The sequence below is a fragment of the Hyaena hyaena genome, unplaced genomic scaffold (assembly GCF_003009895.1).
Source record: "Hyaena hyaena isolate Hyena2069 unplaced genomic scaffold, ASM300989v1 scaffold_168, whole genome shotgun sequence".
In the NCBI taxonomy this organism is placed as follows: domain Eukaryota; kingdom Metazoa; phylum Chordata; class Mammalia; order Carnivora; family Hyaenidae; genus Hyaena; species Hyaena hyaena.
In genome coordinates this window covers 2,858,881-2,884,582 of record NW_024080800.1, presented here as the reverse complement: position 1 = coordinate 2,884,582, position 25,702 = coordinate 2,858,881, and the positions used below count along the sequence as shown (strand labels likewise).

The following is a 25,702-nucleotide window of genomic DNA, read 5'->3' as shown; positions in this document are numbered from 1 at the left end:
TAGCCAACTGAGCCATGCAAGTGCCCCCATAAGGCACCTTCATGAAGGAAGAGGGGATTGAGGGAATCTGAAACTGCTTGGAACCCGTGTTTCATGTAACAGGAGATAGAAATGAAATGAATGCTAAATAGTGATACAAGATACCTTGTAGAAAAAGGAATGATTCAATAGTGGGTAGAGTTGGGGGAGAAGACTTTACTGAGATGGGCAAGAATGGGAATGATTTGCTCATAGAGGCTGCAAAGCCATTACAGGCAAAGGAACAACCTGGAAGAGAAAGACACGGTACCCGTAAATGTTCAACAGAGTGGCTTAGGAAATTGCCTGCACACTGAAGAATGGAATAGAATATAGCAGAGGTTTGTTTTTTTTTAATGTCTATTTTTGAGAGAGACAAACCACGAGTGGGGGTGGGGGGGAGGGGGGAGAGAGAGAGAGAGAGAGAGGGAGAGAGAGAGGAAGACACAGAGTCTGAAGCAGGCTCCAGGCTTTGAGTTGTCAGTACAGAGCCTGATACAGGGCTCGAACTCACAAACTGTGAGATCACGACCTGAGCTGAAGTCAGACGCTTAGCCAACTGAGTCACCCAACCGCCCCAGTAGAAGTTTTGAAGTCATCTGGGAGTCAGATCACAGAAGGCCTTGACAAGAGTTGGAAGTGGACTCTGAAGGCCACGACCATCCAAAATTTCCAAGAGGCGAGTAACACAAATGAGCTTGTTTTCAGGACATAATTCTGGAGCAGTTGTTAGAACTACATTAGAAAGGTGGTTCGGACAGGTTCCTAAAATCAAGCTTGCCACACTGAGGATAAATCCGAAACCCAATTTTATTGGCAGTAGAGGCTCATTATACTGGCTGGACTGAACTCCTATCTTTATCTATACTTCCTACCCAAAATAACAGTAAAGGAATTTTTACAGATTAAAAACTCACAAGAGAATGGGAGAGATACCAAATGGCAGATGAAAAGAGAGCAATAAAATTTTCGTCAAAATGAAGAAAAATAAAATCTAAATGTGTGCAGCAAGGAGAAAGTAAACAAAAAGCAAATTATTACAACTCCACCATGAGACAACCAGAGCTTCCATCAGTTCTGAGGTCTTCAATCTTTTTTTTTTTTTAAGTAGGATGCACCCAACATGGGGCCTGAACTCACAGCGCTGAGATCAAGACCTGAGCTGAAATCAGGAGTCAGATGCTCAACCAGCTGAGCCAACCAGGCACCCCAGGGTGCCTCAATCTTAAGTACAAAAAGATGGGCAAAGGTCACCAAATATTTCACTTCTAATAGGTGAAGCAGGCATCAACAAACAGACAAAGAAAACAGGAAATGCAGGGAACATAAGGAACCTAAAAATAATTGATAACTTTGGAGAGAATACATTCATTAAAAAAAAAAGTTCTTGAAAAAAAAACATTCAGAATATAATATATGGAAGGTAGAAAATAAAGCTGAAGAAATTCTGGTTTTAAAAAAGGCAGAAAAATTAAAAATGGAAAATAAGAGGAAAAATAATTAACTTGGATGTACATTAAAAAAATCCAATATTCAACTGATACAAGTTCCTGAAATAGAAAGGATAAAACTGAAAGAAAATTTACCAGGACTAATATACACAACTTGCCAGGCTAAAAGGGCTCACTAAGTATAGAGTGTTTTAAATTTTAAAACACCCACATTTTAAAACATATGAAATTTCAGGACATTTGGGATAAAGGAGATCCTAAAGCTTTCCCAGGGAAGAATCACAAGTCACAATAAAAGCTTGGGAATCAGAACACAGGGTTTCAAGAACAACAACAACAAAATGTGGAAACGAATAAATGCATTTAAAAGTGCCTACCTGGGGCGCCCAGGTGGCTTAGTCGGTTAAGCGTCCGACTTTCGCTTGGGTCATGATCTTGCGGTTCGTGGGTTCGAGCCCCGCGTCGGGCTCTGTGCTGACTGCCAGCTCGGAGCCTGGAGCCTGTTTCAGAGTCTGTGATTCTCTCTCTCTCTGGCCCTCCCCTGCTCATGCTGTCTCTCTCTCTCTCTCTGCTAGAAATAAATAAAACATTAAAAAAAAAAAAAAAGTGCCTACCTACAAAAGTCTGTAGCCCAGCAAATTATCAATGGAGTGGAAGAATAAAATAAACCCATTTCAGACATGCAAAAGTCTTGAAAAATTTATATCCTATTAACCCTCCCTGGGAAGCGATTGGAGGGATATACGCCACCAAACAGGAAAGTACACCATGAAAGTCTCAGCTGTGGAACCCAGGAAACCGAAGATGGGTATAAGAAATGACCAGTGCAACAGTGAAAAGAAATCCCAGGACAACAGCTCTGCCCCAGATATAGAGAACCATCAAGGTTCCCCTCACAGGCTGAGTTGTGCCATCCTCCCATTCCCAACAAATTCAAATATTAAAGTCACCATAACCTCCAGGACCCCAGAATGTGATTTGGAGGAGGGGGTCTTTATTATTTTTTTAAATGTTTATTATTCTGAGAGACAGCAGAGGGAGGGGCAGAGAGGGAGAGAGAATCCCAAGCAGGCTCCACACTGTCAGTGCAGAGCCTGACATGGGGCTCGATGTCATGAACCAAGAGATCGTGATCTGGCTAAAATGAAGAGCCAGATGCTTAATTGACTGAGCCACCCACACATCCTTGGAGATAGGATCTTTAAAGAGAGACTGCATCAGGGCCCCTGGGTGGCTCAGTTGGTTGAGCATCTGACTTCAGCTCAGGTCATGATCTCACAGTTTGCAGGTTCGAGCCCCACATTGGGCTTGCTGCTGTCAGCCTGTCAGCACAGAGCCCATTTATGATCCTCTGTCTCCCTCCCTCTGTCCCTCCCCAACTTGTGCTTTCCCCAAAATAAATATTAAAAAAAAATAAAGAGGTAATCTGTTTAAATAAGGTCATAAGCGTGGCCACTAATGCAACACCACTGGTGTACTTATAAAAAGAGGGAATCTGGACACAGTCATAGAGAGAGGACCATGTCAGGACAAAGGGAGAAGATGGCCATCTGTAAACAGAGAAGAGACCAACCCTGGGGCACCTTGAGCTCGGATGTCGAGCCCTTAGAACTGTGAGGAATTAAATTCCCGTTGTTGAAGCCTCCCAGTCTGGTACTTTGTTAAGGCAGCCAGATCACACAGATATAGCGTCCAACCTGGAAAAGGCCAAGAGGGCTCCAGGAAAGATTTCAAACAAAAAAAGATCTGCGTCTATCCTGTCCACACGAGGAGAAACGTTACAGTGGTGTTGGGATTTGGGGGAGGAACCAGTAATAGGTGCAGGGAAAAGAAGTAAACAAACGAGGGAGAATGAGGACAAAAGCTGTAGAAGGAACAGAATCCCGGTCTGCTGTGGCTCAGGGCTGAACGACAGCTGCCTAGTAAACAACATGAACCTGGAATACTGACTGGACCAGAAGTTGGGAAATGTATGGAAGGGATGAGGGGACAGAAGTATGCATGTGGGTAGATGATGTGCATGACCTAAATCCTCATCTTCCACAGCAGGAGGTCAACAGGTAGTATCACAAATGGAAAAATCAAGAAGTGGCTATATAAGCATAGTATTTAAACATGGAGGCAATTACTAGAAGGTAATGCAAAAATACTCAGTTTGTCTCTGGGGAGTGATAGGCAGGGATAGAGCAGGCAGAGAACTATTCTTTTCCAATAGTTCAGTATAACTATTTCAATTTTATTTAAAAATTTTTTAATTAATTTTAAGAGAGAGAAAATACAAGATGGGGAGGAACAGCGAGGGAGGGAAAGAATCCCAAGCGGGCTCTGCACTGTCAGCATAGAGACTGATGCAGGGCTCGAACTCACAAACTGTGAGATCATGACCTGAGCCAAAGTCAAGAGTTGGATCCTTAACTGACTGAGCCATACAGGCACCCAAGAACTATTTGAATTTTAAACAATTCACACATTCTTAAAAGTAATATGAAAATTTTAAAAGCTTAAAAGGCCCCTGAAGACCTCTGGAAAAAAAAAAAAAAGGGAACCGTTGGTCCCTTTTGTCAGAGGTCTTACAACAGTGCGGTGCGAGTAGAAGCCAGAACTCTCATGTGGTCCAGAACGAGACATGAGATAGCAAAGGGAGACTCATTTTTGTTTTTGTTTTTTAACAAACCATGTTGACAACTGAAAGGGCAGGGGACAGAGGGCACGATAGGGTCACATATTTTGAAGGTAGCAGTACTTACAATGATGGTAATCGTGCTGACAATGTCCTCCTTAGAAACTGCTTGCCCAGGAAAACAGCTGGATTCCCATACCTGCCCCTGTGTGTTTTTCATGCCTCACCAAGTTATCTTGCTCCAATTTCAGTCCAAGTGAGTCTTCATGACGTATCCTGGGGAACAGTTCCGCAAGAGCAGCCTTTTAGCAAGAAGAACTTCTGGATCTGTTACGTGTGGCAGGCACAGGAAACCGTCACGAGCCATCACTCAGATGAAGGGGAGCAGCCTGACTGAGCTAATTAGACACAGACCAGGGCACTGGTTGAACTAGAGCACTTCCTGAGAGTCAAGGTTCCACACATTGGTATGGAAAAGCACAAAAAGAAAATGCCTATCACGTGCAGCACAAGACATTCTAGGATACAGATATTCAAAGTCTGAGACTTTAAAAAAATGAAGCCAGGATGTACAAGTATTCACCAAATATCTACAGAGGCTTGGATGTCATGTTGATGAGACACTGTCTTGAGGAAACTAAGGTCTCTGGCTTCCTTTACAACTAAAAATATTTAACACCTCCCAAGCGATCCATCTGTATGTTCCAGAGGTTTACCAGCAGAAAAGATAACTTAGAAATCAAGATCAAGGCATTACTCTGTTGTGAGGCAAGTGGAAAGAGATCCCAGTAAGTTTATGTTCAACAGAGAAGTAATAACACAAGGAGCCATGCTTGTCCACAAGTTTTCCAGACATCCCAGGCTTTAAATGTTGTATCCTCTTTTGTTCATTAAAGAACTTTGTCTATAAAAGTTTTCCAGTTTTCCAAATAGTTCTACCCAGTAGATAACAATTACCCTGCCAGGCAAATTACCCAGGATTCTGATTTATCAATCAGTTGTTCTCGCCCAACTATTAGTCAGTGCCTAAAAGTTTATCCATTCCTGTGTTTGTTAGATAGATGGCATATCTGACAATTCAGTGACAGAAATTGGTCAAATCCTACAACAGACTTCCAAAGAAAGAAATGTCCAATCACAAACATACAATTACTAATTTCGAGTAGTGATTAGGTTCTAAAGAGATGGTTGGTCTTTTAGGTACATTCTAATAGAAATCTTGAACACTTGGCGGGGGGGAGGGGGCGGAAAGATACTCCTAATGATTGGGTCAATAATAGAGTATGACAAAACTAAAAATTTCTGCTCATACACTCACTCCTACCACAAGATTAGTCAGAAGGAAATCACTGATAAAGAAGACAGAATTTTAAGTTTTACTTATTTATTTATTTTAAGAGCGAGAGCATGAGAGGCAGGGGGTGGGGGGTTGGTGGAATCCCAAGCAGGCTCCGCACTTCACTCCACACAGGCACAGAGCCTGATGAGCAACTCAATCTCACAAACCGTGAACTCATGACCCGAGCTGAAATCAAGAGTTAGACGCTTAACTGACCCACCCAGGCGCCCCAAGAGAACAGAATTTTTAAAGAATAAGTTGCAAGGGAAATTCTTTATTACGTTATCAGTTCTAAAATATCATCATCTTTTAAAAAATTGAAGACTGAATGACAGATTATTTCTTTACTGTTGCAAATACAGCAAACTTCTCATCAAAGAGGTTAAGTATCAATGTAATTTTTCCTGAAGTCTGAACACATAAGGGAGGAATGATACAGATTATAAACCTCATTTGACCTGATCTTCTAAAAGGTCACTCCAGCAGTCTTCAGTCTTGCTCTGTCCACAGAGAGATTTCCAGGATACACTGGTGTCATTGGGTCCATCCACAATAGGCTGGATAGGCTAGTCCGTAGTAAGTGCCAGGATACCACGTTTTATTCTGGACTGTTTGACTGGCATTTGGCATTACACTCCAAGAGTACCTCATTTGTGAATAGTCCTCTCCAGGGGGACCAGGAGGAGGGATAAGGCCTCTCTGGTAAACGTTCTGATTCTGTGAAAATTTTCTTAAACAAACAACAAAATAATTACTATTAGTTTTAATCAGATATATAATAAGCTTTATAAAATAATACATAGATACTCCGGTTCTACTGTTTTCTACCTGTATAACCTTAGCAGATAAGTTGTTTAATCTTCTTAGTTTTTTATAAAATGGAAGCAATACCTTCAATCTTCATGAGTTGTTTTCAAGGTAAATTAAGACAACATAGTTAAATTACCTACCACAACACCTTGCCACATGGTAGGTTTCCAGGAGCCATTCCACCTCTCCCTACAGAGATAAATGCCCACACTTTTCTAATCAAATATTTTGTCCCCAAGTTTTGGCAGAGTTGACATGAGACAGAATAAGGTATTTTTAAAAACAAAAAGCTGCTTTCATTTTATAAATAAATACATATGCAAATTAGTTATCAAGTGTAGAAATTCTAATTATGGGACACATAACAAATTTGGAAAATTAAGATTGAAATTTAATTGTTTCAAAAGCAAGATCAGTAAATTTAATATATCATACAAGAATTCTACTAATTTCTCTGTAATCGGCATTTACTCTTAAACAACAACCTTCCTTATTCTGTAAACTTTACCACTATTAATGCAGCCTAAGAATACAAGATCCTTTTTGGTAATCACATCAAACTGTCAGCTTAAACTAGAATCAATGAAATTTTCTAAGTCATTTTTCAACTGCCTCTGAAAAGTCACATATTCCCCATCCTATACTTGATTTTCTAAATGCAAAACATTTAGAGCTTGCAAAATGCAAAGCCCCATGCAAAACATGGAGCAAATGATACCTCCTGGTTGACAGTGATCATCTGGAAAATGTCAATTCCTAACCATTACTACGTGTTTGCGCTGCATTATGATATAAATTTCTATTTCAATTCCGGAAAGAGAACAGCAGAGATACCTTACTGACTGCTGCAAATCTTGGGTCTGGCTGTGGAAATGCCAAGGTACTGGATAACCTTGGGTCTGACGATGTAGGTTATACCTCTGTCCTTGGTTAACAGATTTAATAGTGTGGATTGGTTCCATCATACGTGGTGCAGCTTCAAAACCACTCGATCTGGATACACTGGAATCCCAACTCCTCAAAGAGAACATTTCCACACAATATTACTGGTTTCCAAATTCAGTGGCCAATTTAGTAACTACATTTTGGTCCATGAAAATAACAATGCCATCCTCCCCTACTTCTCTCCTTGTTTAGATTTCCCAAGCAAGTAAGGAAGCCTCAGGAAGAGTGGGTATGTACAGCTGAAATAATCTACAAACAGATCTCCCTAACCACGAACCTCACATATAAAATGCAACATACTTTCTGATGGGGCCCTTCTGAAGGTCTTCAATATAGTTTTGTCTTTCCAAGCAATGTCCACGGCACCTATTGAATACTGAGGAGTAGATGAACTGTTAGAAATAACTGTACAAAAAGCAAATCTTTCCCAGAGAAAGTAGATCAAAGCTGAAATTCACTGATGAATTATTCAGGCTGTTATACCTCACTACTTCCAGATACGTCCCTTTATAAATTTTTGGCAAAAGATTATATTATGTTAGAGCAAATGAATTACAATTCTTTTTTCCAAAATTTGAGAAATGCATCCACATTTCCACCTTCAACTTTTATAAAAAAGGAAAAATAGTGACGACCCTCATACTTACATTCAATTGCATCATCTGGCCTCATGCCTTCTACATCAATCAAATATCTAACAAAACAACATAATTTGAGTCATTTATATATAAGAAGAAAAAAATCAAGTTTTTTCAAAAGAGGTCCATTTTCACATACAAATACAGATATAAAAATCCTAAGAAAACATCAGCACATCTAATCCAATAACTACTAAAGAATGATATACTATGACCACAAAAAGACTTTATTCCAAGGATGCAATGATGACCCAACTTTAGAAAATATATTAATGTAATTAATACAACAATTTAGTTAACCAATGAATGAAGAAAATACAGGACCAAATTGGCAGACATTAAAAAGGCATCTGGTAGGGTGCCTGGGTGGCTCAGTTGGTTAAGCGTCCAACTTTGGCTCAGGTCATGATCTCACTGTCTGGGAGTTCAAGCCTCAGGTCAGGCTCTGTGATGACAGCTCAGACCTGGAGCCTGCTTTATATTCTCTCTCTTCGTATCTCTCTGCCCCTCCCCTGCTTATGCTCTGTCTCTTCCCCCCCCCCCCAAAAATAAACAAACATCAGGGCACCTGGCTGGCTCAGTCGCTTAAACGTCCGACTTCGGCTCAGGTCATGATCTCACAGTTCACGGGTTCAAGCCCTGCGTCAGGCTCTGTGCTGACAGCTAGCTCAGAGGCTGGAGACTGTTTCGGATTCTGTCTCCCTCTCTCTCTCTCTAACCCTCCCCTGCTCACATTGTCTCTCTCTCTCTCTCAGAAATAAATAAAACATTAAAAATTTTTAATAAATAGGGGCGCCTGGGTGGCTTAGTCGGTTAAGCGTCCGACTTTCGCTTAGGTCATGATCTCGCGGTTCGTGGGTTTGAGCCCTGCGTCGGGCTCTGTGCTGACTGCCAGCTCGGAGCCTGGAGCCTGTTTCAGTCTGTGACTCCCTCTCTCTCTGACCCTCCCCTGTTCACGCTGTCTCTCTCTCTCCTAGAAATAAATAAAAAAACATTTTAAAAAAATTTTTTTAATAAATAAAAAACGTTAAAAAAATTTTTAAAGGCATCTTATAAAATACAACAGTCATTTTTGATCAAAGTGTTTTGCATGCCAGAAATAGGAGTCTTACTTAATATGACAGAGTATTTATTAGGAACCAACAAAGAGCAAAAAAAAATTGGGAAAAATATTAACATCACAGCTAAACAGTCCAACTATATGGGCCAAAAGCTTAGGAGTCACCACCACTGTCAGCCATTTCTTCCTCACCCTCATCTACAACCTACAAAGTCCTAAAATGACATCACCTGAATATCTCTAGAAGATGTCCACATCTTTCTACCAAAATGACCCCCACACCTGGTCCAAGCTACTATCATGCCCTGATTTTGACAAAAACCTAACCTGTCTTCTTGCTTCCGCTCTTTCCAACTACATATCATCTCCGCTCAGTAGCAAAATAATCACTTGAAAATACAAATTTGATTATGTTCTCCAAACCCTTAACAAAAAAAGTTCAGTGGTTTTCGATTACTCTTAAGGTAAAGTCTAAAACCTTAAAATAGACCTGCGTGATCTAGCTCCTCCCCACATTCCATTTTAAATTGTTAAAATAATCCCTGTGCCTAACATGGGGCTTGAACTCACAAACCCAAGATCGAGTCGTATGCCCTTCTGACTGAACAAGCCAGATGCCCCTGCAGCTCTATTTTAAACTTTTTTTAAAAAAGTAAACTCAGGGCACCTGGGTGGCTCAGTTGGTTAAGCATCTAAATTTCTTCTCAGGCCATAATCTCAGGGTTATGAGACTGAGTCTCATGCTGGGCGCCCCAGAGTGTGGAAACTGCTTAAGATTCTCTGTCTCTCTGCCCCCGCCCCCTGCTTGCTCGCTCTGTGTAAAATTAAAAAAAAAAAAAAAAAAAAAGTAAAAGTAATCTCTCTACACCCAACATGGGGCTCAAGCTCACAGACTCCAAGATCACTCCATGCTCCTCTGAATAAGCCAGCCAGGTGCCCCTCCTGCTCAAACTCATGACCTTGAGATCAAGAGTCACCTGCTCTACTGACTTAGTTAGCCAGGCGCTTCCCTCCCCCCACCTTGTTTTTGTTTTTTAAACTTTTCAGCTCCTTTTTAACGCCATACTTCCCATGGCTCAGCCTCCCTGGTTTGTTCTCCAACACAGCATATGATTTCCTATTATCGGTCCTTGCTGCTCCTTATCCCCAGAATTCTCTCCCCAGGGTCCCTAACAGGTTAATAACTCATCATCCTTCAGTAAGCAGCTCAAACATACCCACAGAAACTTTTGTAACTAAGGTCAAATCCTCCCTATTGATATGCTCTCCATGTACCATGTCCCTCTTCTTCTTGGCATTTGTCAGAGTTATAATTACACATGCATTTGTGTGATGCTTGAATGTCTTCTCTCTCTAGACTGTTAGAGTTCCCAAAGGCCAAGTCAAGGCTCTCAAGTCTTTGTGCTAGCGCCCAGCATAGCAGTTATACATAACAGATGCTCAAAAAGTGTTTTCTGAATGAACAAATATAAGACAGTCCAGTGTAGCAAAGTCTTCAAAAACCACAAAAGCATCAACTTCTGATTCAGAAATTCCATTCTGACTGAAATTATCTCTGAGAAAATAGCATGTATATTCAAATTTGTTCATATGGCAATGTTCAATAATTCCATGTTTTAAAATATTAAGAACTTCTGACTTTTATGTTTATCAGTAAACAGCAATACAGGCCTTTAAAAAAATGAGAGGTGCCTGGGTGGCTCAGTGGTTAAGTGTCTGACTCTGGCTCAGGTCACGATCTCACAGTTTTGTGGGTTCGAGCCCCGCATTGGGCTCTGTGCTGACAGCTCAGAGCCTGGAGCTGCTTTGGATTCTGCGTCTCCCTCTCTCTCTGCCCATCCCTCACTTGTGCTCGCTCTCTCTCAAAAATAAACATTTTTTTAAAAATTTAAAAAAGAATGAAGTTTCCAAATAATTTCACAGGAAGATGTCCACCATGTGTTAAATTATAAAACAGGATGTCTAAATATAACACTATTAAATTACATGTACATACTTGTATCTGTCTGCATTTTTAAAGGCTGAAAAAATACGTACTCATTACTGGTGGTAACCTTTGGGTGAGGAGCAAGACTTCTTCCTCCTTCATACATTTCAAAGCTGACTGCATTTTTTTGCAACTGGCTTGCAATACTACTGTACATGAAGCAACTTAAACAGTCTATCTCTTGGGGTTGGCAACTCACCTGCAGATGAGATAGCCTGTCCTGTTTAAACCATGGGTACAATGAACACCAATAAGTTTGTCTACAAAACAAGGAATACAGAGTTAAATAGGTGACGTAGACAGACTAAAAACAAGTACTACAATTTTCTTTTGAGTACCATTTATTAGTTACCACAACACTACCACTACCCTAAAAAGGAGTAACTGACGAGGAGTGAGTTATTTTAGGAATACACTATAAAGAATTATCTAACATAAAGTGAAAATTCAGTCTCTGGGAAATTTTGCATCACCCCTATTACATGCAGTCATGTAAACTGGTGACAGCCTGGTCAGGTAGAATGGCACTGAGATGAACCCAGCTGTCTTAATCTAGAAGACCAACAGTAACTGACTAAATGTAGAAAACGAGAGTGAAAAAGAAAACAGGCCACAAGAAAAATGAAATTTGTTTTTGAGTGAAACAAATGCAATGCTTTACTTTCGATGCTGAGTGTTAAAAAGGACAGTTTTGGTGGGACTCCTGAGATCCCACAGTGCTTCCATTCCTCTGTCATTTGCTGCTCCCCACACACCACAGTCTATGTGCCTGTGAAGCGCTTGGGTGAGCAGCACTGTTGGTATTTTACAATGAAATAGCGAGAACTGGGGCGCCTAGGTGGTTCAGTTGGTTAAGTGACTGACTTTGGCTCAGGCGATGATCTCGCAGTTCGAGTTCAAGCCCTGCATCAGGCTCTGTGCTGATAGCTTCTGATTCTGTGTCTCCCTCTCTCTGCCCCTCCCCTGCTTGTGCTCGCTCTCTCTCAAAAGTAAATAAATATTAAAAAAAAAAAGAAAAAGCTAGAACTGGAGACTTAAGGCCAAGCTGCACAGCAGGCAAACAGAACAAAGACTAGGATCAAGTCTACGATTTTTCCAACTGTGTCACAGTATTTCTTAGTCCATCATTTAAAAAAATTTTATAAGAAGTTAAATAAAAAACGATCATGTGTTGTTGATCTTGGGAAAACTTATGTCTGTGACTAGGTGGTGTCTGGTAGGAAAGCATGTGGCCTCCCCTGCTTGGATGACCACGTCCCTACCCCTAAATTTCATCTATTTCAATCTATTTCTCCATATGGAAGATGTTAACTTAAAACACAAACTCACAGGGTTGCTCCCTTGCTTAAAAATCTTCCTTTAGCACAGCATTTAGAACTCTTCATAAACAGTATCATCAACCCGTCTCTCCAACTGAACTGTTAAGTCCACAGGATTTGAACTAGGAATTACAGGGACCTATGTGATCCACCCCTCCTGCCCCTGCCCACCTCTCACATTCCATTTTCTACTGCTCTGCCCTCACACACTTTCCACACTCCAGCTACACTGGCCTCCTTCCTATTCCTCAAACATGCCAAGCACAGTCGTGCCTCAGGGACTTTGCACCTACTATTCCCTCTGCTTTGGAATGCTCTGTTTCCCAGCCCCGTCTCCCTAAATATCCAATGGCTCCTCACTCCTTTTAAGGCTCTACTCAAATGACATCTTAATAGAGAGGCCTCCCCTGATCACCCAACACATTCCCTCACTTCTGTATCCTACTTGTTATTCTCTATAGCACTTACCACCATCTGACATTTCAGTTACTTATTTATCCCTCTCCCCGACTACAATGCAAAGTATAAAAGAGAAAGAACTTTCTTCTGTTCCTGCTTCCCAGAACAGTGCCTTCAACTTTGAAGGTGTCCTATACGTATCTGTTGAAAATGAACATATGAATTCTACACCCTTTCACACAACCCTCTAGTCACACCAGAGGCTGCCGCTCCCCGGCACAAGTTCAAGCCCTGTGCCTTTTGTGCTTGTTCCCCAAACCTGGGCTGTCCTTTCCTCATTCTGGCCAAGTGTTCTTCAAATGCTGTCTCCTCAGTCAGGCCTTCCTCAACCTCTCCTCCATATTCCTGTTGCACTTAATTACAAACGAGATTTACAAACGTGTTCACATGTACTCATACAGCTCTTACAGCCCTCACAGAACAGACGGAATACTGTATACAGCTCCACATAGAGGAGCCTGGAAGCAGCAAGTAGGCTGGCCGCTGCACCCTAACTTCTTACAGTCATGTTTCTGATACAAGTTAATACAAATCAGATTATTTACTTCCTCCGTTGACGACGTGGTTGTCAGAGGCAAGGCCAAGCTTCTCAAGTTTAAAGTACAGGAAAGATCTGCGAACAAGGCTTAAGATATTTAAGTGCCAGTGCCTGCATTAGGTGATCACGTTATTGTGTGAAAAATTATCTAATATTTCCTGTCTCTTTCTCTCACCTCCCATCCCTGATCTTCTCACCTCCATCTCTATTCTTTCTCCCTTCCTCCCTGTTTGTGTATACACATATGGAATATTTACTATCTGTCATATTTATGTAATAAAGCATACACTCCGCAAGCTAAATTTAGAAAGAGAACAAAATGAACACTTTTTCCTGCAGGTCAGCAGCTCTCCAAAGACAAAAGATTTTTCAGTCTTTTTTTTTTTTTTTAAATGTTTTTTATTTACTTCTGAGAGAGAGACAGTGTGAGCAGGGGAGGGTCAGAGAGAGAGGGAGATACAGAATCTGAAGCAAGCTCCAGGCTCTGAGCTAGCTGTCAGCACAGAGCCCGACGTGGGGCTCGAACCCACGAACCGTGAGATCATGACCTGAGCCGAAGTTGGACGTTTACCCAACTGAGCCACCCAGGTGCCCCAAAAGATTCTTCAGTCTTAAAATATGGCAAACAGCACATTCTTTCTGATAGCCAGAAACAGTTAAGTGGATCCTTAAGATTCAGAAACTAATAGCTTAATTAGATCTATTTTCAGCAGAGTAAGGTAGATCTTAAAGCAGAAACAAGAAACACCAGCCTTTCAAAGTTCTTCCTGTCTGAATAAGAGATGGTGGTGTCCTTCCCCAGGTGTATCCAAAGTGGAAAAACAGCAGAAACATCTTAAATGTGCATGATGAGGATGCCACTGCACTGATGCACTTTGGTTTGCTCTGCTTCTAGGGGTCTGTCTCATTCCAAACCTTTTCCTGTTGTTATCTCTTTTATAGACTCTAAGACTCTTGAGATTTTTTTCCCCTTGTTTTCAGTGGAGGGTCACCCAAGCCACACTCCCCATACCCTTTACACCGTACCCTGATATGTTTAATCTTTCCTCCCCCAACTCTCACCTCTGAACCAATGAATCAAAGAATATGTTTATTATATATTTCCCAGTCAAATGTTTTAAAAAGAGATGTGTAAACTAGTTCACATTTCTCATTAAAACCACTTTTCAAACTGAATTGTTTATTTGTGACCATACAAGGAGAAACTCACTCTCTTAGCACCATCTGACATTTCTATCTTAACATTACCAAACACAACAGGCCTAATGTTAAAACTAAAAATTCAAACCCCATTCAAAATGTATACCAATGTTTAAGAGAAAAAGAAAAACTCACCATTATCTTTATTTTCTTTCAAAAACTCATTAACAGCACATTTGAATTTAAAAATAGTGTCATCATCAGGCACCTGATGCCCAGTTGTATAAATTTTTAAATAAGGAATGGTTTCTGGTAAGTCCTATAAGGCAAAACCATGAAAATGTGTATTATTTCATTTGTAAGGAAAGAATTAAAAATTAGTGAGAGAACCCAGAATATAAACCAAGAGATTACAATAAACAGTTTGTCAGTAATTCTGATAAAAAAGACATTTTTTCCCAAGATGCTTCAACCAGGAAGTATCATCTGATTTTTATTAAAATTACAGAATGGCAAAAAACCAAAACCTATAGAATGGGTAGTCAATAAGCATATAAAACTGAAAGCCAAATCCATTTAAATGAATGAATAAAAATTAAAACTTATATAAATAATTCTACTTAATATTTTATATCTTAAGGGCCATAAAGCAGCTGTGATTTAAGTAGAAAAGTAGAAAAGAGGAAAAGTTGGATTTGAACTGTGAGAATGAGCAAATTTCAGGCACTGTTGAGAGCTGGTATTCTAGAGGTGGGAGAAAATTAGATACCAATAAAAGACAGAAGAGGTTAAGTGAAAATCCTGTGGTTCTGAATTTAGATGGAAAGTGCCAATATAATCTGATTTATTTTATATTAAAAACAAACACACACATTTCCAGCTCTGATCACAGAAAAAGCCTACAAACAACTGATGTCATACTCGGGAGTCATACTCAGAAGCCCCAACTGGGCAAGATAGGGCCTCAATTTGTGCCTCAATGAGAATAACTGCAATGAAGTACATAATGATACAAAAAGCAAACACATAAAACTCAATGGTCACCACTGGAGGATTATTAGTGGATCAACTCATTTTGACACTTGTTAAATAAAAGGAAAGAATCACATCCCTCTACAACTAGGCAACCAAACAGATGATGAGGGGAAGCTTCTCTTGACAGAAACCTGTCCAGCTAGTAAGTGAACAAGGAATAAAATTCACTATGTTTTGAAGCCCCAAATGAATTAATGGATGTGGGTATTAATCATCAGTGACTGTAATACCAGAGAGAGAGAGAATCACTTACACATCTCTCCAGAATGACACATCATAACCCAGGAAACTGTCTTGCCAAAAAAAAAAAAAAAAAAAGTCTTAATCTAGTCAAGCCTCTAGGTCCAACTACCAATTTACAGGAAATAAAAGACTGAAGAATATGTTAACACATAGGGAGGAAATCATCAAATCTAGATAGAACAAACTGTCTGGTTTCTTCAAAAACTAGGGGCACCTGGGTGGCTCAGTCAGTTAAGCATCTGACTTCAGCTCAGGTCATGATCTCACGGATCGTGGGTTCGAGCCCCACGTTGGGCTCTGTGCTGACAGCTAGCTCAGAGCCTGGAGGCTGCTTCTGATTCTGTGTCTCCCTCTCTCTCTGACCCCCCCCTGCCCAGATGTCTCTCTCTCAGAAATAAATAAAACATTAAAAGATAAAAAATTAAAATAAATAAAATTCAAGGGGGGAGAAAAAAGAGAGAGAGAGAGATGTGGAAGGAGAACCTACAGATTAAATAAGACTTCAGAGACCTTATAATGACAGGCAAAGGTGAACTTTATTTGGATTTAATTCAAATTTGTTTTTCTTTTTTCATGTTTATTTATTTTTGAGAAATAGAGAGACAGAGTGTGAGCAGGGCAAGGGCAGAGAGAGAGGGAGACACAGAATCTGAAGCAGGCTCCAGGCTCTGAGAACAGAGCCTGATGCAGGACTCGAACTCACGAACCATGAGATCATGACCTGAGCTAAAGTTGTACGCTTAACCGACTGAGCCACCCAGGCGCCCCATAAAACATTTTTATGACATTTAGAAGACAATTGAAGATTTGAGCACTGACTAGATATTTAATGTTAAATAATGATAGTAAGGAATAAAAGTACTATATTTTAAATATATATATATATATATATATATATAAAATGTACAGGTGAAATTGTATGCTATATGGGATCCGCTTCAAAATTATATGGAATGGGGTGAAACCAGAAGGTGTACAGATGAAAAACGACAGCATCAATTAATAAAGATTAAAGCTGGATGAGTTCATGGGTGTACAGTGAACACCCACAGTGTTATGTCTACTTCTGTGTATGTTTAAAATTTGTAGTAATTGTTTTAAAAATGACATTGGTGGGGCACCTGGGGAGCTCAGTCAGTTAAGCGTTTGACTTCAGTTCAGGTCATGATCTCACGATTCATGAATTCAAGCGCCACATCGGGCTCTGTGCTGACAGCTCAGAGCCTGGAACCTGCTTCAGATTCTGTGTCTCCCTCTCTCTCTGTCCCTCCCCTGCCCATCTTGTCTCTGTCTCTCTCTCTCAAAAATAAACAATAAAACATTAAAACAAACACACAAAAAACGACACTGTAAAACAGTTTGGTGGTTTCCCAAAGGTTTCTAAACATAGAACTACCATATGATCCAATAACTGCACTCCTACCTATACATGCAAAGGAGGTAAAAGCAGGGGTGAGAACAACGACTGGTACACCACTGTTCACAGCAGTATTATTCACAATAGCCAAAAGGTGGAAACAACTCAAGTGTGCATCAACAGATGAAAAGATAAACAAAATACAGAATATACACACAATGGAGTATTACTCAGCAATGACGAGGAATGACGTTTGGTTACATGTATGAAACTTGAAAACATTATGTTTAGTGAAGTGAGTCACAGAAGGACAAAAATGTCTGATGCCACTTACATGAGGTACCTAGAGTAGTCCACTTCACAGAGACAGAGACTAGCATACAGGCTACCTCTGCAGGAAGAGGAAATGGCATTACTGTTTAACAGGTGCCATTTTTGTTTCAGATGATGAAAAAGTTTTGGTTACAGGCAGTGATGATGGTTACACAATGTTGTGAATGTATTTAATGCTGCAGAATTGGACACTTATGAATGGTTAAAATGATAAAATTATGTACAACTGACCACACACACACACAAAAAGAGGAATAACTGAATTTAAGTGTCACTTCTTCCTTTCTTGAGCCTCAGATTCATCATCTGTAAAATAAGCAATTGTAATGGTCTGTCCTGAGCTTAGTGCAGAGCAAGCACTGAGGAGGAGATATCAGTACTACTACTACTTCATCAGCAAAGGACTGTTGTGAGGATTAACTATGACAAGGTATGTAAAAGTACTTTTTAAATGGCGAACTACTTTACAAATCTGTTTTTTGAATGTTTATTTATTTTGAAAGAAAGAGAGTGTAAGCAGGGGTGAGGCAGAGGGAAACAGAGACAGAGAATCCCAAGCAGGCTCCGCACTGCGAGCCAAGAGCCTGATGCAGGGCTCAAACTCATGAAACGTGAGATCATGAAATGAGCTAAAAACCAAGAGTCAGACGCTTAACCGACTGAGCCACCCAGGCCCCCTTAAAGTATTAATAAATGTTAAGTGTTACTGTTGTCCAAGACCATGAAATGGGTCAGAAGGATAATTCCCTCCCACTGATCTGCCACATGGGCCAACAGATCATATGGAATTCTTTTATCAGAGATATTAGGAAAGAAAAGCTAGAGTTAACGTTGGTCTTTTACCATGATGCTTACATGCTCAGTCAATTACTTAAAATAAGTGCTAAAGACATAGTGGATATTTACTTCTTTCCTTTTAGACTGCTACTACTCTTACTAAAAATTTATTTCATTTTCAAAATATGGAACATGGGGGAGGCAAACCATGCTAGACTCTTGAATGCTGAGAACAAACTTGAGCGCTGAGGGGGGTGGGGGAGGGGAGAAGGGGGTGACAGGCATGGAGGGGGGCACTTGATGGGATGAGCACTGGGTGTTATATGTAAACCAACTTGACAATAAACTATTTAAGGAAAAAAATTTAAAAAATTTAAAAAACACAAAATATGGAACATGGAAGCTTACAGAATTTCTTAAGCACATATAAAAATTACTGTCCAACAGTTCAATTCACGTCTTTAATCTCATTTTTGAGACACCATTTAGAATATGCACTTAAGAAAACCACTAACTTCCTTTTTTTGAACTATTATCCATGAAAGAAAGCCAAGATTCACCTTAGTGTTAAGATGATAACTACTGAATTACTATGAATTATTATAGTATCAGAAAGTAGGTCCTTTTCAGTTAAAGGTTCCATTTACCTCTGGTTTATAATAGCGATGAGTGTACGTTAAGTCAATAATCAGTCCAAGTTCTTCATTCTGTTTTTGGAGTTTGTTAAAAAGATCCGAAGGGGAAAATCGTTCTTCTGGAGCAAGGTGCTTTTCAAAACTCTGTTAGAGAGAATGAAAGAAAAAGCAAACATGTGCTTAAAATCCTTTTCCATTTATTCAAGCCCTGTGATGCTTACACACAATGAGATTCAAAGAAAAGTTTCCACTCTGCTGGAATTTATAAGCTATATTACAGTCCTTTCTTCCAGAGATGAGGGGGAAGAAAATAAGCTTATTTCTCTTTCTGTGTTTATCTGTCTCATGTTGATCTCCTAACCAGACTGCAACTCCCAGAAGGCAGAGACTGCATCAGTTTTGTCCACTACTGTATCTTCGGCTCCACCTGGTGCACCTATAACTAGGTACTTCTGAATACTTCCTGAATACTTCTATATATAAAAGGTGGCTTCTATTGCTAAATATTCTTTTACGTATTTAGCTTATTTACCTACTCTGTTCATTGATCTGTTTGGTTATTCAAATGTCAACAACACACTTTTTAAAAAATTAATAGATTATTTTTTAGAGCAGTTTTAGGTTCAGAGCAAAACTGAGCAGAAAGTAGAGTTCCTTCTTATACCCTCTCTCCTTTACCCCACATAGCTTTCCCCACCATCAACATTCCATACCAGTAGGAATGGTTTGGAATTTACTTACCAAAGTAAAATGACACGTATTTATCCTTATAGTATCACACAGAATAGTTTCCCTGCCCTAAAAATCACTTGTGCGCTATCAACACTTTTAATATGGCTTAGTATCTGGCAGGGTTCCATGATCCCCTTCTGCCAGTATTATTCTTTTTCAGAATTTTCCTCGCTATTTAGGTTTACTTCTCTCTGTGAGTTTTAGAATCAATCTATTTGAGATGATGTTAAATTTATAATAAGTTAACTTAGGAAGATTTGACAGTTTGAGGATATTAAGTCTTCCACTTAATACTGTCAAAGTGTTGAAGAGTAAATTAATTACAACAAGGCACACAACCTCTCCAGTAAGCTTCTCGCAGACGTGGAACTGATGAATCAATTATCATCTCCGGTCATGTAAACAACAACTAACTTTATGTAACCAAGTCACAAACTCTTTATTTTTTTTTTTAATTTTTTAATGTTTTATTTATTTCTGAGAGAGCGAGAGCGTGAGCAGGGGAGGGTCAGAGAGAGAGGGAGACACAGAATCCAAAGCAGGCTCCAGGCTCTGAGCCAGCTGCCAGCACAGAGCCCGAAGCAGGACCCGAACCCACGAACCACGAGATCATGACCTGAGCCGAAGTCGGAGGCTCAACCGACTGAGCCACCCAGGCGGCCCACCAAGTCACAAACTCTTTAGGAAGCCTTCCTGTCTGTTATCATTCCCCCTCTTTTGAATTCCTATTTACTTCTTGCCATGGGATTCATGTGATACTTAACATATTCTATTTTATATTCCAGTATGCATGAGAAGTGACTGTCAAGTATCGGGGCTGCTTTTCTTTGGGTGACTTCCATAAAACACACAGGAAATCAACGTCACATTTCACTTCCTAACTCTACAGCACAAAAAGGAACTGTGCTGGGGGTGGTTATGCAGCTCTGCAATCCCCTGTACGGTGCCTGAACAATCCCAACGCTGAGTCAGATCACCTGAGCGTACAAAGCTAGGAGGCAGCTTTTTGTCATGACATCATACAGGAAAGATTTGTGGCTGTGTGGAGGATGGGAAACTGAAGAGTCTTCCTGTTGTCTATCTTGTTGGTGTACTTTCAGGCAAGGGGCTAAGCAGGGGCCCTTGTGGAAGCTCAGGAATCCACTTTTAGAGACTACTGGGTAAGGAGTTAAGGAGTTAGGACAACCGCACAGAGAAAAGGAGGAATATAGAAGATAATTCACAGTAACTCCAAATGGGGGCTGGGGATGTCCATTCAACAAATGTTTGTTAATGTTTACTATATGCCAAACACTATGCTTGGTGTTGATGGATGTGAATAAGATCCATTAAGTTTATCTTTATGAAAAGACTAGTTTTTAAGTCCAGGAATGCAGAGAAACCAACATTGTAGACAAAAAGACCTATGAATCACAAATTAAATAAAATCTCCACACATTCAAAGTGGCTTTTCCAGATACCAATCCATGCTGTGCTGGGCAGTTTCATGAGACATGAGTCTCTTCTTACCTTTTTTATATTGGTCAAGTGCTTTCCTCACTTATTCCTTCCTCAGTTCAAACTTTAGAGTTTCCATACTGAAATCCCGACCTTGCTAATCCAGGGCTTTTTAATTTTTAGTTATGATGATGGGAGTGAAACAGTCTCACTACTATTTAGTAAATGGGGATCATCGATGCTAGAAATCTTGCCAAATTCAGAACAGTCCTATAAGTGTGTCCCACACCTGAAATGACTTTTGAATGTCCTATGCAACACTTATATAGGTGAAAAGCTGCGCATAATTATCTGAGCCCTTAGAACCTAACTTCATTTAGCAAATAAATACAAGAGGTTGTCTGCACAGTTTTAAAGTACATTGAATTTTCCAGGATACTAATCACGTTATCAACCACGTAAAAACTGTACTTTGTTTTATTTGGAAACCTACTAAGAGCTGTTCGCTACAATGAAAATTTCTGACAGTGAGGCAGTAAAACCCACCTAGATCGTCTGCATTTGCAGTGTTTGTTCGTGGTGCAGGCAACCAAATACTTTTTTATTTCTAATATAGTCATGCCCAAGCATTTACATATTGAAATTACATATTACTTTATTACAAGTCACTTTATATTATTCAGTGTTTATATTATAATTAGAGCATTACATTGACTTTTTTCTTTAAAATGAAGTAGCAAAGTAGTATTTAACTATAAATTTTATTTCAGGATAGTAAAGGGAGACACAAAATACTTGCTATTAAAAAGGGAAAATGGAGGTGCTCCTGGCTGCTCACTGGGAAGCGCATGTGACTCTTGACCACAGAGTCATGCATTTAAGCCCCACACTGGGTAGATTACTAAAAAACAAAACTAAATTATGAACAAAAACTTAAAAAAAAAAGGTGGAAAATGGAGTGTGTCCAGGTTGAGAGCCAGCATTCTCTATCATGAATTCTGATTTGTGAAAGAATACTGAATTAACTTTTGCTTACCTGTTTCAAAGGAACTTTGAAAGCAATGAAACGAGTCCCAGGCATCCGTTGTCCAACTGGAAGATAGTCTTTCCACCTATTAATACATTTTTTGTTAGCCAGATTTTATGTTAGCCTGTCCCCCAGCACAGAATGACGGCTCCTTGTAAATGGACACCATAGCCCACACAGACGTTCCCCTCTTCTCCCTGCTTTGAATTTTGCTGTTCCACTTACTCAGTCCCACCTAGGTACAATCTATACTTTTCTAGACAAGGCAACAAAACAGTGCAAAGGTCTCAACAAATAAGGAACGTCTAAACCCAGACGTGGCCAGTACTTTCGTATCCCTGATAAAACCTAGCCCAGTCCTTAACACTATGGTGTCACTGCTGTATACCTGTCGACTAAAAGTTTAAATTCAATTCTTTCACTTCACAGTTAATCTTTAGACCTACACAATGAATGCCATCAAATTCAGTCAGTAGGGAACTTCAAGTTCTATTTTTAAAAGAAACCCTGATGGAAAAGGGACTATGAACTTCACTTAATAATGTCAGGAGTCACAGTGAAAAGTCATTATTTGAGCTGACATCTGTAGGATGAGTTAGTTCACTAAGGTTAACTCAGTATAGCTGAAGTATGGAAAGTGAGGACAAAAGTGGCACAAAATGCAGCTGGAAAAGCAAGAGAGGAGTCCAGTCTCTGCAGGCTCTTAACGATGATGGTAGTTTCCTTTTAGTCTTAAAACCATGTTTCTGATGGTTATGGGCAATATTCCAACTAGTCTATTAAAAAGAATAGAATGTGTGAATAATGGATTGGAAGGAGACGAGTAGATATATGTACACTAGTTAGGACCTAACTGCAATAGATCAAGCAAGGCCTGTATTAAGAAGCTGACACAGTAAAGATATTCAGGAGATAAAATGAAGGGGACCTGAAGTAGGAGATGGCAGGAAAGGAAGGTTTCAAGGAATAAAAGGGTTCAATGCACACATGAACAAAATCTCAAAATTAATCATTGGCACAGAAGCTATCTCAAATGAGACGTGTGAGGAAGCAACCGTATGCCCTTTGTGATGCCCGGAAACAATATAAATCAACTTTTTCGGTGGAAAGTTCGGATTGCTGTGAGTTTTTACTCTCAAACTTGGTTCTCATTACTCACGGTTGCTGTGCCAAAATAACACAGCTCGAGGAACCGAGGGAGACTCCAATTTGGTAATTAAAGTGTGTCCCCAACATTGCCAGTCAGTCCCATTTTTAAAAGCCACCCTTGTGCATTTGAACAGAAGCAATGAGCACAGCCTCGCTTTTAACAGAATGGGGAGAAATCAGAACCCAGCTGCTGTGGGCGGAGCAGCGTGAGGATCAATGCCTCCCAGCTTGGGTGGCCAGGCCAAGCGCGCCGCGAGGGCAGAGACAGGTAAGAGACCACAAGACATGGAGCCCAGGCCCCCGAGCGCCGAACCGGAGGGCCACGCCCAGGAGCCAGGGCAGATTACCTTTCCGGGACGTGGTTTCCGCCCCTCTTCTTGGTGGAGCGACGTCCAGAGAACGCACGTCCCTGGCCCCAGCCGCCGCGGGCATGATGCCACTGGCTCATGTAGACCCCGAGATGCCTCCCACCCAACTGCAAGAGAATCAAAGCCGCCAGTCCAGAGCCTTCGGTGCCAGAACAAGATCCCGGGGCGGAAGCGCCTAGGCAGCAACCCACGCAGTTCCCAGGCCCTTGCTACTGCGCACGCGCCACCGAGCGCCGTCAAGACGTCACCACGCTGGCTGACGGAGAAGTTTGATTAATAAACAGGACTCAGGGAGCGACAGTGCCATCCTAAGCTGGGGGCCGGTAGCGCAGGTTCGATTAGCGTGTAGGTACACCAGAATTGACATAGTACAGGACATGGAATGAAAGTTAAGTCCCAGTGCCCCAGTTCCCTGTGTCGTTCTTCCAGGTATTTTCCAACTGCATACATTAATACTTGTATATATATAAATATTTATTTGTACATATATGGATGGTTTTCATTTTATACAAAAGCAGTATACAATATATCTTGGTTACTGATTTTCCCAGTTTATGCATACATCCATTCCATTAGTTTTTAATGCCTGGTATGCATTGTAGTTCATTGATTATAAGAACCATAATCTATACAACCGGTCCGATATTTGTTTTTAGGGTTTTTTGGGTTTTGTTTGTTTGTTTGGTCCTCTGTTACAGAATGTCTGTTACAGACAGGCTGCACTGTGAATACACTGTGAATGTGTATATATATATATACATATATATATATATATATATATATATACAACTATACCTAAATCCCTAGAAGTAGAATTGCTGGAATGAATGATATGTTGGCTTAAAATTTGGAAAGATACTGCTACATTACCCTCCAAAAATATTGTATCAACCTACACTCCCACTCAGAGTGGAACTTTTATTGAGCTCTTATCATGCACCAGGTATCACATTAGAGGTATTTAGGGTTTTAGAAAATGCAAAACAAACTGAAAGACAAGAGTGGAAGCTCAAGTCTAAGATTTCCACACAGTATCAGGCATAGGGAACTGTACCTGTTAGAAAAATTCTGAATTCTGCTATAATTTGAACAGCAAAGGACAGCATGTCCTACAGTAGGTCTGGAGGCAGACCAGAGTACTAAATTCCAGGTTAAACTGTACATAATAGATTTTTTTTTGTTATTTGTATTTGTTAGTTTCTCAGTTCTGAATGTATCTTATATATACTTAGTAGTGTGGTGCTGGGTAAACTGAGGGTGAGAAAGGTCAGAGTTATTGAATAAATGATTAAATGAATGGATAAAAAGATCACTATCTTTAACACTTCTGGGACAGTCATTCTAACCAAGTTTAAATCCACAAGCATTTACAGTTCTGAAAACTTACACATAATTTAAAACAGGTCAATATTAGTAAATTGCTATTTGGAAAAAGAAAAGATATAAGTTAGCACAGCATATTTGCAAACTTACAAATAGGCATATTAAAATTTGGTGCTAAATCATAAAATATTCTTTTGGAATTTATTTAAAAAAACAATATTCAATAGCCATGTAGTGACCAAAAAGTATGAATGGTACATATATCTCTAGACATGATAATATATAAAATGTGACATAAGTCTATCAGAAACTATAAGATATATTGGTCTTGCACTTCTTTTCTTAAATTTTTAAAATTTATTTCTTTATTTTGAGAGAAAGACAGAGAGAGTGAACAGTGGAGGGGCACAGAGATAGAGAGAGAGAGAGAATCCCAAACAGGCTCCGCACTGTTAGTGTGAAGCCCGACGCAGGGGCTGAATTCACCAACTATGAGATCATTACCTGAGCAGAAACCAAGAGCCAGATATAGGAGCAAGGGATATTTGGGACACCAAACAGCTGAGTAGCTGACATTAACAAAATCTACTGGTATCTGGTAGGGCCCCAGGTACCAAACCTTGGGTGTTTGAGGGATTCTAGTCTTCAATTAAATAAAGTAACAAAAGGGGAAGTAAGGAAGAGCATTAGCAGTAGCAGATGGACTGGAGATGTTACACCAAGACAAGTCCCATTTATCCCAATGTCTGCAAAATGCAGGAAGTGAGTCTATAGGATAAGATTATACCCTAACCACAAAAATAAGACTTTAGGTCAGGATTGGGCTTGATGCTAAGTTCCAAAATGTTAGACTAAAGCTTTTTAGGTTATTCTCAAATAACCTAAATAACAATTTTAGAAGTTAAGATGATTCTGAGCCTGCAGGTTAAGTCAAATGGCTGAAAATCTGGAGAGAAGATAGA

At 40.0% G+C, this 25,702-nt stretch overlaps 1 protein-coding gene across 3 annotated transcripts; it reads right to left on the bottom strand.

Annotated features, from left to right (window-relative positions):
* Positions 1-5,682: 5,682 nt before the first annotated feature.
* DUSP11 (dual specificity phosphatase 11) lies at positions 5,683-23,640 on the bottom strand. Of its 3 annotated transcripts, none has more exons than XM_039240162.1 (9): positions 23,397-23,640; positions 21,910-21,985; positions 18,717-18,848; positions 14,520-14,643; positions 11,068-11,128; positions 7,831-7,877; positions 7,484-7,559; positions 7,073-7,252; positions 5,683-6,158 (listed from the first exon to the last, which is right to left on the bottom strand). In XM_039240162.1, the coding sequence occupies exons 1-9, from the start codon at positions 23,495-23,497 to the stop codon at positions 5,963-5,965; spliced, it is 993 nt and encodes a 330-aa protein (XP_039096093.1). In that variant the 5' UTR covers positions 23,498-23,640; the 3' UTR covers positions 5,683-5,962. The 3 variants fall into 3 exon arrangements, with proteins under 3 accessions (XP_039096093.1, XP_039096092.1, XP_039096094.1); XM_039240161.1 differs by having other exon boundaries at positions 7,073-7,255; positions 23,397-23,639; XM_039240163.1 differs by lacking the exon at positions 23,397-23,640 and adding an exon at positions 23,060-23,304 and having other exon boundaries at positions 7,073-7,255.
* Between the last annotated feature and the right edge of the window lie 2,062 nt (positions 23,641-25,702).